This window comes from Poecilia mexicana, unplaced genomic scaffold, assembly GCF_051168715.1.
Source record: "Poecilia mexicana isolate PSO_F unplaced genomic scaffold, ASM5116871v1 scaffold_2, whole genome shotgun sequence".
Classification (NCBI taxonomy): Eukaryota; Metazoa; Chordata; class Actinopteri; order Cyprinodontiformes; family Poeciliidae; genus Poecilia; species Poecilia mexicana.
In genome coordinates this window covers 24,761,516-24,778,408 of record NW_028263371.1, presented here as the reverse complement: position 1 = coordinate 24,778,408, position 16,893 = coordinate 24,761,516, and the positions used below count along the sequence as shown (strand labels likewise).

The 16,893-nt window shown below is 37.5% G+C and overlaps 1 protein-coding gene across 1 annotated transcript in view; it reads right to left on the bottom strand.

Annotated features, from left to right (window-relative positions):
- Window positions 1-12,429: 12,429 nt before the first annotated feature.
- Window positions 12,430-16,893, bottom strand: part of ncam2a (neural cell adhesion molecule 2a) — an 85,310-nt gene continuing 80,846 nt past the window's right edge. Inside the window, exon 17 of the mRNA XM_088008086.1 lies at window positions 12,430-15,069. Within this exon, the coding sequence (XP_087864212.1) occupies window positions 14,955-15,069 (115 nt within the window). The 3' untranslated portion in view covers window positions 12,430-14,954. The remainder of the gene's footprint in view (window positions 15,070-16,893) is intronic.

The following is a 16,893-nucleotide window of genomic DNA, read 5'->3' as shown; positions in this document are numbered from 1 at the left end:
AAAGATAAAAAGATGAATGGGATGATGGAAAGACGAATGAATGGATGAAATAAAGGAAAGATGAATTGATGGCTAGGATGAGGCATAGGCCGATGGATGGATGGTTTGAAGGAAAGACGGATGTTCGGACATAGAGATGGATAGTGGTTTTAACAGCTGGTTTAGGAGCCTCAAACTGAGAATCTGAGAGGAAAACAAAGTAAATTTCAGATATCTAAGTCTTCTTAAAAGGTAGAGTCTCTGAGAACAGTTCTTCAAAATATAGTCAGTGTTTTCAGCAAAGTTGAGCTGACTGTCCAGGAACGACCCAAGGTATTTAAAATTTGCCACAGTTTCAACAGGTTGGCCATCGAGAGAAACTGGAACCACTTTAAGGTCTTGTTTAGATCATTTAATTAGCTCTGCATTCTTAAGAGAATGAAAAATTAATAATATATAATAAAGACTTTGCGGTATTCTGATTTAGTAATGTAATTATATTAGTTGTGTTGCCACCCCCACACCACTAGAGGCAGTATCAACCCCGAAAAGACACCCCGAAATTAAAGACACAAGTTCAAATCCACGCTGAGAGTGGATCTCCTCCAATCAGTGCTCCTCCGCAGCTCTGATTGGCTCAGCAATGTAACGTGATCCTCTGCAGCAAGTGATGGCGAAGCGGGGCGTCATCACGACTTTACACAAGTGTGTCTTTACCTCTGTGGCAGAGGCTCCGCCAAACCCCTGGGGTTCGACCGAACCCACTGCTCTAAGGCCACAGCCCAGATTTCTGACAACGTTGACACCACTCCAGCTGCTTCGACTACTACACAACCAGCAGCAGGATATTTACTTCACAGAAAGTCAGCTCTGTAGCTGTCCCACAAATATAATCCATTAATCAACCCAGAAATTCTCCTCCAACGCTGAAGTCTGACAGGAAAAATGGTGAAAACCACAATAAGCTGCCGATTCAGCCAAGGAAGTACCCCGATCGTAGATTTGAATACAGATATCTCATCTTAGCTGGATGCTTCCCCTTTGATAGTCTCCTGCATATTCATTAATCGTGATCTCCACCAGAAGGTTATTATCCATAAATGTCACTCTGTAATTAATTAATCCTGTCTGCTGGTTTCTCTCCCTGCCTCATTAACGACTCAAGTCTAGCTGATTGTATTCATATTCATGGGTCCAAATATACAGCTCTATTTCAGATTCAGATGCCAGAATATTTCACTTCATTAGCAGCAGGAAACGCCGCGGGGCCATTTGACAGGCAGGATCTGAATCCTGAGTTTCCTGTCAGCAGCGAGCGCAGAAATCAGCTTGTTTGGGTTGTTGCCATAATGAGGAACACATCATGGCTCCGGAGTCAGAGGTGCGGGGCCCCTTCAGTCACTCAGGCGAAGTTTGAGCACATTCCAGTGAGAATCACCTTCTATGGGTAATGCGGTCCAAGGAGACAATCATGGGGTAATTTTGTGCTGTTTAGCAAATTGATTTTTAAAGCCACCCCCAGAGGCACATCTATTACCGCCGGTTTGAGTTTTAATAAAAATCCAATATAAATTTGCACAAAGCCAAGAGGAGCAACTCTGGCGCATTAGGCTAATAGAGAAGAATACCACAACTCAAGGAAGCGGTTTGGAAATAGTTTGACATTTACTCTGCTATGCACTTCATTATTATTGGAGGAAAATTTTATCCCACGGCTCTGCTTGGTTGTGCACCGCAAATATTAAAAACATATAGGCTTAAAGGGAACAAGCAACAAATGTCAGGTAGCTATGGATACATTGGCTCCATGAGACAAAAGCCGTTTCTGATTAGCTAGAAATCTTACAGAAATAGATCTAAAACTGTTTTTAAAAAACTGAACTAGAAAATTAGAAGTGAAGGCTACAATCCTTTAGCTCAAGGTCAGTTTAAGTAAGATTTTTTTAAATAATTTAATCTTATTTGTTCTGAACTAATTATGTCAGTTTTACATTAATTCTGTAACTAAAACAGTTTAAGTGAGAACAATTTAACCTGCCCAAATTATAAAAATCTTCTGAAAACTCATTAGCAACCCCAGCCCCGTTACCTAGCAACCCCAGCCAAAACCAGCCCCGTTACCTAGCAACGCAAGCGGAATTCCAATACAACATTGTTTTGATGTTTCGTTTAAGGGATTTTTTTCCAAACAAGTTTTAAGGAAATTAAGCTGCATTTATTGTTGCTAATTTAAATCATAAAATCAGAGATCTGAATCAGGTTATTCTACAAACAGAAGTTATTTTAAACAGAGCTTAAGATTTATGAAATAATTACTGTGGTTGTGGGAGGGGAAAGAATGCATTTTAATGCTTTTTCAACTTCAGAAAAACATAACATTAAGACCAGAAGCTGCAATAGACAGACCCATGAATTTGTGAAAACAAAAGAAAACTCAAAGGTTTGTTAAAAAATATTGTAAAATATTTCTGCTTAAATACCATCTAGATGCAAAAAATGGAGCTTATGGGACAAACTTCTGGCATTACTGTGCCAGAAATGTTTCTGACTCTTACAAAAAAAAACTTCTGGTCTTATTTAAGCTTGTCTATTTAATTATGCTGACTGTTATTTGGAGGGATGGGGTGTAATGCATGCAGTACCTCCAGTCTGCGCTGATTTTAATTTCAGGTCAGTTTCTGTCATTTCAGCTGCTGCTCTTGTAAAAAGACGAGTTTTACTGAGACTGATGGGAATGTCATTTTGCAGGTCATAAACCAAAATATTGGGGAAATTGGACGTGATGATGACAGTAATTACCTTTTAAAGCAATCACAATACATCACTTGGGGAGGGTTCGGGGGGCGAATAACCAGAAATCCAGCAGCAGTGCAATCCGTCTAGTTGTCACAGTATTTTCTCAAAACCACAAATGTTACACCGATGGTTGTGCTAAATGAGAAAAATCCAGAAAACACTGAAGTCATTAGTCATCCATGCTTTTGATAACATGGATATCAGTAGCTAATTTGTCGCTCGTGCCTGGAAGTCTTACCCCGACCTTACAAGAACCAAGCTGGTACCAGAAAGTTCAAAATGAACTAATAATAGGATGGGAACCGTTAAGCTGGTGTTAATTACTTTAAATTTGCCACAGAAGAGCCGACTACGTTAATTATCTGTGAAACGTGAGGTGTGAGGAGTCGTACCTTTGAGACCCAGGATGCATGGAGAGCTTTAACTTCTTCCCTGCGAGCGTTTCTCCTGGAAATAACAAAACATATCAATATTTTCACCATCCAGTTACCTCACTCATGCTATTAATGTGCAGGCACATTAATCCTATGGCAATAGCAATTAGCAGATATTAGCAGTTTTTAATTAAGCCTTGCATTTAATTTGCTGTAAAAACAGCCCTGAACGGATCTTTGAGACTCTGCAGATTTTTATGCAAACCAAACTGTAATCAACTTGTCTTAGTGAGTCACACACATCAGGAGCTACACAAACACTTGATTGTAGTAATTTATGTACAACTCAATGGGAAAAAAACACATTTAAATCATAGAAAATCATACAAAACAATAAAAAAAGCTGTAACAGAATGGCTGCATGACTGAACTTACTCTAAAATAATGTTTTATGCACCTTTGATTATTTTTAAACACTCCTGCTGTTTGTTATAGTGATTTTTTTTTTTTGCTTGGTTAAACCAAAGCCACTGGGAGATTGCAAAGGATCAACACAATCTCATTCTATAAGGGACAAAAATACATAAAAATTACTTGGAGAAAATGTGGAATAACAGGGGCATTTAAAAAAAAGGAGATTTTTTAAAATGAATAAGAAACTGGTGGAGCTGAATATCCACCAAGCACTGGTTCTGTTCCAGTATTCTTCATTTGTCCAGACTATCAGTGTTTTCACACTTGAGGTGTTTAGTCTGTTTAAAATGAACTCCAGTTCATTTGTGAAGATATGACCAATAAACAGACTGAACGTTTCCTTGTGATTTGTCGCATCAAGTTCTGGTTCATTTGGACTTTTCTCAGTTTCAAAAGAAGCCAAACCTCCTAAAAAGCTACATGTTAAACTCACGAGCAGGTTTAAAACAGAGTGAAATAAACTACAGGTGTGGAAACAGAAACCTTCTCTTGGTGGTTTGTTAAAAATACAAACCGCCAGACATCAGAGAGAAACAGAAAGCTGAAATATTCAGACCACAATTTGTTGAGTTTAGAAAACACCATGTCTGTTAAAGAGGAACAGATTGAAGTAAATCAATTATGGGGATTCATTATTTCAATGAATCCTCGTTGAGATAATGTAATTATTCTCACATTATTTCAACGAGGATTCATTGAGGACTCGAGGTTTGGTTGAACAAACATCATCCAAAACTGAATGACGTCTTTGAATCAAAAGGTGCTTCAGTAAAGTGTCTCTATAAGGAAGGCACACAATGATGTCTTTAAGCTGATCTTTAATCTTTGTTTTTTAGTTGAATTGCAGAGCCATGTGCCATTAAAAGGTGGGAAAACTCTTAAATGTTAAGACATTTTAACACTTTAAGAGCAGCTGAATGAACCATCTGCTTCCTGAGCCTCATTAGCTAATAAACCGAAACACATCTGGTCACTGCAAACTCTTCTTCACCTGGAAAAAACAAACAAACACCTAATCTACTCCACGCAGCCGTTATTAGACTCTCCTGGAGACTCTCCTGTAGACGAAGCAATAAGGGTTTAATGTAAGGCAGTAAAAAGTAATTTCATAATTAATTCAGAATTCTGTGCCAACATGTATTTCTTTTAATTAGTATTATCTGTAAAACTTATACCAAAGTATAACTTCACACTCCTCATTTTCATTTCTTATTTTTCCAAGTTTGAGTTCTCATAAATAAAATTGACTTAAATCTCAGAATATCACAACTATAGTCTCACATTATTTCAACTCTTGTCAGACGTCTGTATTCTTATTAAAATCTTAGTCACAGAGTTGACTTGAATGGACAGGATTAAATAAATAGCTGTCAAAGATGGCCGCCCTGATATTACTCTAAACAACGGAGCGCACTGGTGAAAAAAAGCAAAAAAAAATACAAAACAGATTTTTCCAAAGGTTAAATCTTCAGAAACCATGAATTCAACCATTGCAAACAAACATCCATAAAGGTGATGTTGAAGACTGAAAGAAGAAGTCAGGACATGTTTTGGCACATCCTACTGTTAATTTTCAACCCTTCACTGATTGTTAAAGTTTTTTACTGTCAGAAGACGGTTCGGCTTTAAGAGCGTTTTCTTCAATGATCCTTATAGAAATCTGTGAACACAATCATTTATGTCCCCTGTAGCCTTGAGCTTTAAAACAAAGAGCTCGACTCAGAAAGTGTGACCAGCGTTCGTGACTTCAAGATCTCCATCCTGCACTGAATATCAAAATGCCTCTCTCTCTCTCTCTCTCTCTCTCTCTCTCTCTCTCTCTCTCTCTCTCTCTCTCTCTCTCTCTCTCTCTCTCTCTCTCGCCTGAACGCAACACAACTCGTGTGTTTCTCCGTCACTCGCAGAGAGTTACAGGCCGGAGTAATTTAGACCTATTCCCTTGGAAAATCCTCCCAGTGTGTCCTTGAGCAGTACGGAGGAGTAAAGCTGCCATTTGTCATCTGGATTGTGTCTCAGTTCCCTCCAGAGTTTGGAGTTTGGGGCAAATAGAAAGACAAAACGAAGCTGTTTTACTGCTTCGTGTTTAAAATCAATTTATTTTCACTACGCCTGGACAGTAGATCAATAATATATATTGCAATAGACACATAATCAATATCAATAGATAATACATCTGATAAAAGATTTTATGTTAAAAAAACAACATGGAGAGAAAACTGAGGATAAAACAAACCACCAGTTTGACAGTATTTTAGAAATTTAAAACAAAAAACTAACCAATAATTATCGACATCCACTGATATAAAATGATACATTTTTCAGCCACATTGTCCAGGACTAGTTTTCACACTATAAATGCTAAACTCTGCTAAATGTATGCACCTTTGCTCCAGTTGATGAGGTTAGGTTGAGTTTAACAGGAAGTTATACGACATATTCTGCTCTAATTTAATAAAATGTGGCGAAGCTCCAAATTATGTTCCTGAACTAGAGGAATCAGTTCAGACGGAAATCCCAGCAAAGGGAAATCTCCTCTGCACTGAAACAATCTTCTTGTAATTCCCAATACTCTGCTAAATACGTGGTGTCAAACAATCCCCACCTTTGTCAAATGCGCTGTAATATTGATGCTAAACTCCACTTTACTGCCTGAGCACCTGATAAGTAAAGCTTTCAGTTTTCTTGGTTTATTTCTCTCATCCATTTAGGAGGAATCTTTCAGTTTCCCTCCAGAGAAAAAATGTTGCAAACTTCTGTTTTTGCCATATTTAAATGTTCCACGTCATATCAGGCAATGACAACCTGAGTGAATTTATTTATTTAAGAGAAGGAAAGTTGTCCAAAACAGCCTGATGTGTGTGAAAAAGTGACATCAGGGTTGTGTTTTATAAGCCTGGTGGGCCACCAGGCTTTACTTGGCCTCCACCAGGCCAAACATTGTTTATTTATTTAATTTTTTTTTTAAATGTTTGCATTTTTAAGCCTTTATAGTCCATAATGTCTTTAGATCAGAGCACAGATCTCTTAGCCTACTTCATGTTGTCAGACAAGTTCTTAATCGATTTAATGCGTCAGTCTAGTAAAAACTAGTTTGTTTTTTCATGTATTACAAAGGATGCAATTATATTTTAGGCAGTTGTATTTAAATGTCATTTTATAACTATTAATTCTGTATTAAAGGCTTTTTTTTCATATTACAAAACAAAGTAAAGAAATCCATTTTGCAGCAGGAAGCTTTAGAAAAACAACATACTAAGAAGAAAGGAGTCGATTTGAACACAAACCTCAGAGAGAAAGAACAGATTGATTGGCTACTGATCTCAAACTGCTCTGAAATGGAGCAGTGGGTTTGTTTTCCTCCTGTGAACAGTCATGCAGATCACATTTTATGAAATTAGCCAAAGAAGGATTATTAACCGGAACTACAGGCCTCAGGTCCAGGAGTTTAAACACAAGACTATTAATGGCAATATGGCCGCAGAGAGTCAGACTTCAATGAGACACGAAATGAGCGAAAAACAACAAAGAGGCTTGAGAGGAGCGTATTTACTCTGAGACCAAACAAAAACGCACAAACACTCAAAGAAGGTCGTGAAGGCAGAGATGAAACGACCAAAATGTGACTTTATCTACAAAAGAATGGAAACAGAATAAAAACTGATAGAAAATAAACTCTACTTCCAATCTGATTTTCTCTTACAGTTTTATATTTTAAAAGGAAGTCGTTTTGATCCAACTGATCACAAAGGGAAATGAAATGGAGTCTAAATGTGACCACAGCAGAACTGGAGAAGAAAAGCAGTAGATCGAACCCTCAGTCTCTACCCAACAGATTATTGCAGTGATTAAACTGGAGATTAAACATTTACTACCCCAAGATTTAAATGGCGGACATGTGACACGGCGCCTTCCAAATTGTATTCATGACCCTGAAACTTTATCATTTGTATTCTGCTGCTTCACTCCAATACCCCTAAATAAAATTCACAGCCAGCCATTAAATCCAGACCCATTTAGTAAATACTGACCATCTGTGAGTGGTTTAACTCAGGCCTTCAGAGACACTGCTGAGTGACTTCAATCTGGCCTTTATAGAGAATGTGAGGGGAAAAGTCATAAGCCAGATCCAGTCTGCAGATTAAAACGAGTGACTGAAAAAAGTTCAATAAGTTTCTCTGGATAATGAAGATTTTAGACAAGATAAAAAAATGATGTTTAACGAAGACAAGCTGAAAACAACATGGCAATTTTGTGGTGGAAGCATCAGGTAAAGACAGGGAAGCTAGTCAGAGTTGATGGTACGACCTGCCTTATATTTTATAAGTAAAAATATACAGAATATATCAATAAGTGTCCACTGAAACAAGCAGGTTGAATATGTGAAGTGGAAAGTACATTTTTTATTTACTTTCCACTTCACTATACTTCAATAATACTACTTTAAAGTGGTCAATCACATACATCAAAGTAAAATACTTCATATTTTATGGTTGTCATGTATAAACGTAGATTCTAGAGGTAGGAATACTTTTGCAAGACAGTCCAGTTGTGGTGTTCAAACATTTTTTGTCGTGAGGGCCAAAACTGGCAAATTTAAACTAAATTTAATAAATTGAAAAGTTTGTGATTTAGTTTTTTTTTTGTTTTGTTTTACCTGCTTTTTATGAAATTTGCATATTACTAAAAATGAAAACACAAAAGGATTTTGAACTCTTGCCTTATTAAAAAAGCAAAATTTCAAAATTTTTGGGTAATCATTTTTGACTTGTGGTCAGGGGCCAAACAGAATCATTTGAACCCAAATGTCAACATGACAGACATGGAGCACAGCTAAGTCACATTGTTGTTGTTGTTGTTTTGTTCCACCATTCAATAAACAAAATTAGCTAATTTTCTCATGCAAATCTGAATTTAGACTCTATCTGTAGTTACCATGACGATCTAAACCAAGCAGAAGAGAGAAACACAAGAAGAGGTGTGACATGTCTGCACTCTGAAGATGTTGGAAAGAAAACTGTAAGACCTACGGCAATGATGTTTATATTTCCTCAAAGCAGACACCTTTTGCTACGTCTTGGTGCATAAATTATTTCTCTAGAGTGAAATATGTCCAAACAGCAGCATTTTGTTTGTGAGAAAAGTGGTCAAACTTGAAAAAGCATCAGTTGCTAGAGTGCGCACTCTGGATTACATTGAAAAACTGAAATCGACCAAAAATCTGCATAAAACTTAAACCATGATTACAGAAAAACCGTAACGTATATCAAAAAGCTAAATCATCTGAAGATAGCTTAATGCTGTGTGACCCATTTAAAAGTTGAGTGGAGTTTCTAAGTTGAGGTAGACAGAAGTAGCAAGTTGTCAAACAGCACAAAGTGTTTGTGGAATTATGAAGAATTTCAGTTGAGCTGAAATTTGCATCAAATATCTCAAAAATTATAATAGATTAAACTACAGAATAAGCTCCAGAATAAGCTGGACAATTATTAAAATCAGCTAAATGCTGAAAACAGTACGAGACGTGGAATAATTAAGAGAAACACAATCTGAAGAATGTGTTCTCACTGATAATGAGGTTAGCAAGAGCTTCTTTTACTAACAACTCCTGGCCAAAAACAAAATGTTTAATCTTTCCTGTCTTTAGAGATTTATCGCATCACCATTCTTCAGTGGGATTTATACCTCCAGCCTTCCTCACACACACATCCCCTTCCTGTTCCCGTCTTCTCTCCCGTCAAATCAACAAATGTGCTGGGCGAGTGTGAAATAAAGCAGATTAAAGAAGTGGAGGCTTGTTTATGCCAAAAAGAAATCTCTCCTGGATTTGTCTGCACGGCTCAAAGTCAGTAGAGGCTCCACTTCTTTATTGTGGACAACGTTTCAGAAATTAGCCATCAGAGAAGTGACTAAGGAGCATTCAGGCTCGTCACGGTTTGTAAACTTCCAACAATGGTGGAAGGATTTAGTCCTGGACTTCCCAAACTTCTCTAACAGGTGGGATTAGAGTATCAGGAGAGTCTCTGCAGAAGGAAAGATTAGCAGAGAAATATCACCTGAAGGCTTATAGAGCGATCTAGAGAGACCTCCCAGGTTTCCTCAGAGGACTTTCTGTGTGGTCCATCAGTCCCGTTTGTTTTTAAGAAGGAAATTAAAACAGTAATCATGACATTCAGAGTTTGATGTGCAGACTTCCTCCAGGTCTCTCAGGAAGATAAAGTTTGTTCCCCCTGCCAACAGAAACCCTGGCAGCCAGAATCCAACAGGCTGTTTCCCTCCCTGACCGTCTGACCAACGTCATCTGCTGACTTCAAATGAAGAACAGGTCGCTTCGTTGGGAAACGCTCCTCCATACCACTCAGGGATGCTCCAATCTCTCCTTTCAGCAAACTCTCTAAGAGAAGATGTTGGCAGTTTACAGCAGAAGTGATGAAATTTTGGGAACGACCTTCATGAAAATCCTCCGTCCTCTGGGAAAAAATGAGCTCAGCCAACTTTAACGGAGCGAAAACTAAAGGCCATGACAGCGATGTTTGCCTTTATCTCACAACGACAGAAAATATGTATAATTATTATTCATAACAACGAAAAATAATTATTCATTATTATGTCAGCTAATAATGAATAATTATTATTCAATAATTATTATAACAACAATAATGTCAGCTGACTACGTGACGTCAGCGACAATAGGCCGGAGCGGTCTATGCTTTACATGTGTCTGTGCAGGCGCGGAGCTATAGGGGGGGCTGAGGGGGGGTGCTGCCCCCCAAACCGGGCCGGATGGGGGCCCGGGCCTGGAGGGAGGAATGGTTTCAAGTCATTGAATATGTGATTATAGACAGAGAAAGTGCGCCCTCGCCTGTTGAGAAGGGTGTATTTAATCTTAAATCCTCACCCCCCCCCCCCACACACACACACACACACACACACACCCTGCTCAACAGTTTCAGTTTCACTTCACGTAAGGGGCCCAGTGATTCTTTAGGAGCCCAGTGATTGGTTAGGGGCCTGGTAATTGGCCCCGCCCCCCGGCCCGACGCTGACTTGTTCCGCTAGTGTGCCTGTGGTTTCTTTGCTAGCTGTTTATACATTTTCTGCTCCATTATTCAGCTCGTAGTTCGGTTCTGGTTTTGGTTCTAATAGTTCATGTAGTGAAAACAAACAAACCTACGGACAGAGTTGTTCTGGTTCTCCAGAGCCGAGCACCGTCACCGTCATGTAAAAGAATTAGCACTTCGCTCAGATCACTTTCAAACTACTTTAGTAGTTGTTTGTGAAAAATAGAATAAAATAATAAAAAAAATATATACTTGGGTTGTTGGTAAAGAAACTGACAGACTGGTCCCGACAGGAAGGTGAAACCCATAATAGCATAGTTAGCTTACCTGACGTGTTTTCCTCTTCGTAGCAGACCCCTCTTTTCCATTTTAAAACTCTGCCAGTGGGTGTTTTCTACAATAACTCTGACTAATCTTGAATTAATACGAGTTACAGCAACATTTAATTTCCCTTTGGGATCAATAAAGTATGTCTGAATTGAAATTTTCCATACAGCCACCAGGCACCCAAATAAATTTCTTTTCAAGTTAAAATTTAACAACACAATCCAATCTCCATGTAGTTTGCCAAAGTTTTTAAAAGTCAGACAACTTATTAGGACGCGTGGTGTCATTAACCACAAATTACACTTTATTTTTCTTTAGTTTTAATTAAGTCACTTACCTTCAAGGTTTGTAAATTTGTCCACAGAAAAAAAAATTCAAGAACCTTTCAAGCATTTTTAAGGGAAGTTTTCAAACTTTTCCAGCATAGGACTCTGGAGACAAAAACAATACAAAGGCAAAAAATTCACAATTATTTTCTTCAAATCATCACAAACATAACCAGTGTCTTTTGTAGACTAGTGTAGATGTGAAAAACAATGGTTTATACATTTTTGGGATTTATTTTTTTCTGACTTTTGCAAATTAAAAGCATGTCAAATGATTGTATTTTTATTTAACTGTTCAGTGATTTGTTTCTAACCTAAATCTTCGGATCATGTTTTTATTTATACGAATATCTATGTGTAATTGGCATCCATCCAACCTAGGTTATATTACAGTATCTTGTATTTCTACTGTTAAGAGCGTAACGAATGCATGAGTGGTTCCTGTGAAAAGTCAATGTAAAAAAAACAATGAAAGTTGACATAAAATGTGAAAAAGTGTCTGAATTTCATATTTTACACAGCAGGTGATTACAGCTTTGGCATTTATATTACTGTCACATGACATTAATTACTGAAAATGTAAAAAATTTGGATGCTTTTTATTAAAACCAGGTCCAAGGTTTCCCTCAGAAAACTTGCTAAGCCTAGTGTGTCATTCATCCAGCTGTCGTGTTTTTGAGTTAAAAAATGTTTAAAGTTTACAGGAAATATGAAAATATCACTTGATAATTATGTGTTAATGAATGATTGGAAAATAAAACACCTGAACACCAACTATAAAGTCTTAAAAAATGCAAATATTTTAAAAACACTCAAATGAATAAGCAGTCCTTAGCCTGTTGTGGGCACAAGTAAAGCCTGGTGGCCCGCCAGGCTTATAATACACTGGGGGAAACTCTGCAGGTAAGAATAGAAGTAAAAGTTCTTAAAAAGGAAACGTTACTTAACCGTAAAGAAAATTTTCACTAATTAGTTAAAAAGCATTCGTCCGCCCAGAATCCTTCAGTGGGCCTCAAATGGCCCCCCAGCCGCACTTTGGACACCACACATTTGAACTTTTCATAACACAAAGATAAAAGACAAGTCGCCACTCTCTTCTACCAGGACATGTTTATTTACAGCGGCAAAATGATACGAGTCACAAGTGTTCCACAGGTACATACAGAGAAACATCGATAGTTCCCACTTCCTGCACAATTCAGCGGGGACAGTCCAGGGGACACGGGGACAGAGAGGACACATAATGTACACTGAGCTCAAACACGTCTGTTTTAACCCCGGACAGAACCGAAAGGATCGAGGAAACGAGTGGCTTCAGACTCATATTCAAATACAAAAAGAACATGTACAAACTGTATAGCCTCCAGGCACTGTGCTCCGGTATTTACAGTGATCATCAACAGGCAGCAGAACCAAACCCGAGTCACATATGCAGGTTTAATTTTTGTTTTCTTTTTGCGGCGCTTCACGGGTTGGAGATAAAAGCTCAGAGGCGTGGAGGGGATTAATCACCGTCCGGATCCGCGTCATGTCATCGTTACCCGGAAACAGAAAAACGCCTGGAACTGAAACCGAACCGGATTTCTACCCGACTGAACTCTGAATCGATTTTAGCGTCGATGAAACCAGGATGAGCCGACGGTCGTGGACTTACGGTACAGTACGTGCAGATACATTCAACAGACATACATGCAACCTGAATGTTAACGCGCACACACATGTATGCACACGCACACACACACTCACACACGCACACACACACTCACACATATATGACAATGATGGGTTACACACCAACAGAACCAGATCTCTGTTTACTTCCAGGCTCCTACACTTTTATCAAGTAAAAAGACTCAATTTCCCAGAATTCCCAGTCGAAAAACGTTAACCAGGAATCTGTGGACATCAATAAAGGGGAAGATTGAAAAACAGAGAGAAGGAAAGAAAAGTAGGGAATGATTCAAGGATGGCTAGGAAACAAGTAAAGGAGGGAGTTAGGACACAAGAAAGGAAAAGAGGATGGATAAATAGAAGGATAGAAAAAAGGGCAAGATGAACAGAAATACAGAAGGAAGGAAGGAAAAGTAGGACATGACTGAAGGTTAATGGGAAACAAGTAAGGGAGGAAAGAAAAGTAGGGAATGAAGGTCAAGTAAGTAAGGAAGGATACAGGGAAGAGTGGGAGATAGGACATAAAAAAGGGAGCAAGTAAGGAAACAAGTAAGGGAGGGAGTTAGGATATAAGAAAGACAAGGAAGTAAAGAATGAAGGACAAGTAAATAAAGAAAGGTAGGAAGGACAGGAAAAAGGGAGCTAGGAAAAAAAGAATTAAAAAAGGGAGGGGAAAAAAAAGAAGGGATGCAAGACAGAAGGAAAGAAAGAAGGAAGGATGGGTGAGGTAGAAAACAAATAAGGGAGATAGTTAGGATACAAGAAAGGAAAAAGGAAAGGACACAAGTAAAAAGGAAAGAAAGAGGGAAAGAAAGAAAAGGAAAAGAGGAACAGAGGGAGGAAAAAAGGACACAAGTAAAGGAGGGACACAAGTTAGGAGACAAGGAAGTAAAGGGAGTGGGCGACTGAAGGAATCAGGAAATTAGCAAAAGAGAAAAAGAAGAAAACAAAGAAAGAAGACCAACTTTTAGGACAGGAAGTCTGAAAATACAAACGCGTTTTCCATTTTCTTATTTTCTGTCGGAACCGTGTTCCACATCTGAGTCCAGAGCAGCCGGCCGCCGCAGCATCACCATAAACATCCACTCTCTCCGGCGCAAAAAGCAGCAAATCAGAAGCTGATTTCATGGAGCGAACTGCACGAAAGGGAACGAAAAAAGGAAAGAAAAGGCACATTAATGCCGTAATTACTGCCGTGGAATCGCCTCGGGGTTCGGGTTTCCCTCAAGGGGAAGCAGATGAGCGGAAAAAGCAATATTACACCAGAACCTGAACGCAACGGGGAGAGGAAGTAAAACAAAAGCCAAGCCTTCTGCACTGTGGAAAAAAAGACATCCTTTTTTTAATATATTTACATAAAAGCTCTGTAAAATATCCGTTTTTTTCACCTATGTACAACACACAACGACATCAGAGAGAGTGCGAAACAGAAAAGGGGTTTCTTTCTTTTCAAAATAAAAGCCAGATTTGGGGTAAAAATGAGTGTTTCCACGCTTTGGGTCATTTTCAGATCAAAAACACTTTTTTTAGTGTTTAGAAACATTATTTGATTTGTTTCTACGTCTCCAAAGCATGAAAACACAGAAAATTAGAAACGAAGATGGCGGCTGTTTCACCATCCCAAACCGCAATAAAAAAACGAAAAGGAAATTCTGAGGAGTTTCATTAAAAGAGACAGAAAATAAAATAAAAAATACAATCATTTAAGAGGCTCCTACTGAACAAAATGCCTTCTGGATGTCAAAAAGTTTCCTTCACGTTTCCTCTCTTTTAATTTTATTTACACGTGCCTTTCATTCGGGCATTAATATAAACAGATATAGTATTTTACTCCACTATTTTCACTTTTCCAGGTCGTTGGTCTCGTGATCCGAATGTTCTTTTGGTGGCGAGGGGAGCCGACCCCGTTCTTCTTTACCATTACGTTATATATATATATATTTTTATTTTTACGCCTTGCTGTCGTCCGGCTTTATGTGGATGCTGTTGTCGCTGTGCACTTTGATTTCAATCGTATCCGGCTTGAGAGACTCTTTGCCATTTTCTTCCTTCAGCGGCAGCTTCCTGCAGGAAAAAAAAGAGGTGGAGCGACAGGAGGAAAGGAAAAGTTCACAGCTTTTCACCGCTCAAAACCAGAAATTTAAGGATTCAGGATGGAGCGCAAACACTAAATGTGCACATAAAACAGAGTGTTTTTCATTTAAAGCCCAGGAATAATTTAGATTATTCTTTAAATGCATGAATGAGTTGCTTTATTTAAGAAAAACCAACAAAGATTGTAAATATTCCTGCTTCAAAATGAGTCTGAACGACAGGATGCAAATAAGGAAGGATGGAATGAAGGGAATAAGGACACAAGATGGGAAAGAAAAACACAAGAAGGAAATGAGGAAGGAAAGGTCGCAATATATTTTTCTAAATGATAAATTGTCCCAGTTATTATCGCGATAAACTGTAATATTATCGTTTTGAGCTAGTAATGCAAGAACACATTCTTAAAGATGAATTTAATTAACATTTTAACACTGAAACTGGAAGATATTTGAAATATTCAAAATAAACAACCACAACAAATAAAATGGATTATTTAGTCTCCCAAAAACTGGCTGGTCGAGACAAAAACACCAAACTGAAGACTTTTATCATCCAGTTTTTGGTAGAAAAAGAAAGAAAAATAATAAACCGTAAAATGAGTTTTAATTTATCATGTGGTTAATTGATTTATTGATTAATTGTGACAGGCATAAGTAGTACACAGGGAAGCTTGTGCTGTACAAAAAACATAAAATAATAGAAATAAATAAATAAAATAACACAACAGAAAAGCTATAAATAAATGCAAACGAATAAAAATAAGTTTTAAGAACCGATTTAATCTGGAAAAGTAACTTATTCTAGAGAATAGGAGACACAAGGTAAAAATAAATAAAAAATGAAAAAAAAACAATTATGTTTAATTCAGTCAATAAATACAAACTAAAAAAATAAAAAAAATTATGGTAGAGGAAACTCAACCATCCAAGAATGGGCTCAGATCGTAGCGAATATTTACAAAGTGTAAGAAAAACCCCCCATAAAATTTACAGTCATTTGAGAGTTAAACTTATTTTTCAAACACTGAAATAAATGGGAAAAAATATACAAAACAAAATTTGTTAGAAATAATTTGGAATATTTGAGCGAAATGAACAAGAATAAAACACTTGGTGTAATTCATTTCTTTACTGTTGTGTGCTTCATTTCTGTTTTTACAAACAAAAACCAGAAAAAGTTGCCATACGAAATTTAAGTGTCACTATCTGAAGTTTAAAAAATAATAAAAATACCGACAAGAGCTGGAAAGGAAGGAAGACGACACTAAAATGTGAGGCGTTACAGTTTGCAGATGCAAAACTCTGACGAGGAAACTGAAGTAGAAACTAAAATCACCATGTTGGAAAAACGTGGCACCATTTTTCCAGTGGTATGGTGGTGGCAGTGTCATGATGTGGGAAAGTTTTACTTCACAGTCACAAGACGGATGGAGCAATCAGATAAGAGCATAATGAGGGATGATCGATCAAACAGTTTAAAGGTGATTTTATGAAGTCCTGATAAACTGAATGTAAACTTCTGAACGTATTTGAGTTTATGTGAATTTATAGAAGAAATGTTGATAATAATAATATGTTTTGTGTAATAATAAGATTAAAAAACTATGTTCAGTTTTTGGTTTTCATCCAAAAAATGGATGAAAAACTAAGAAAAATCTGTTTTTGTTTTTACTTCAACCATTAAGTTCAATTTAAAAGGAACAAAAAGGAAGAAATACAGAAAAAAGAAAAGGAACAAAAAAATAAGAAAAAAGAAATAAGGGAAAAATGAGATAAGAAAGAAAAAGAAGAAAAG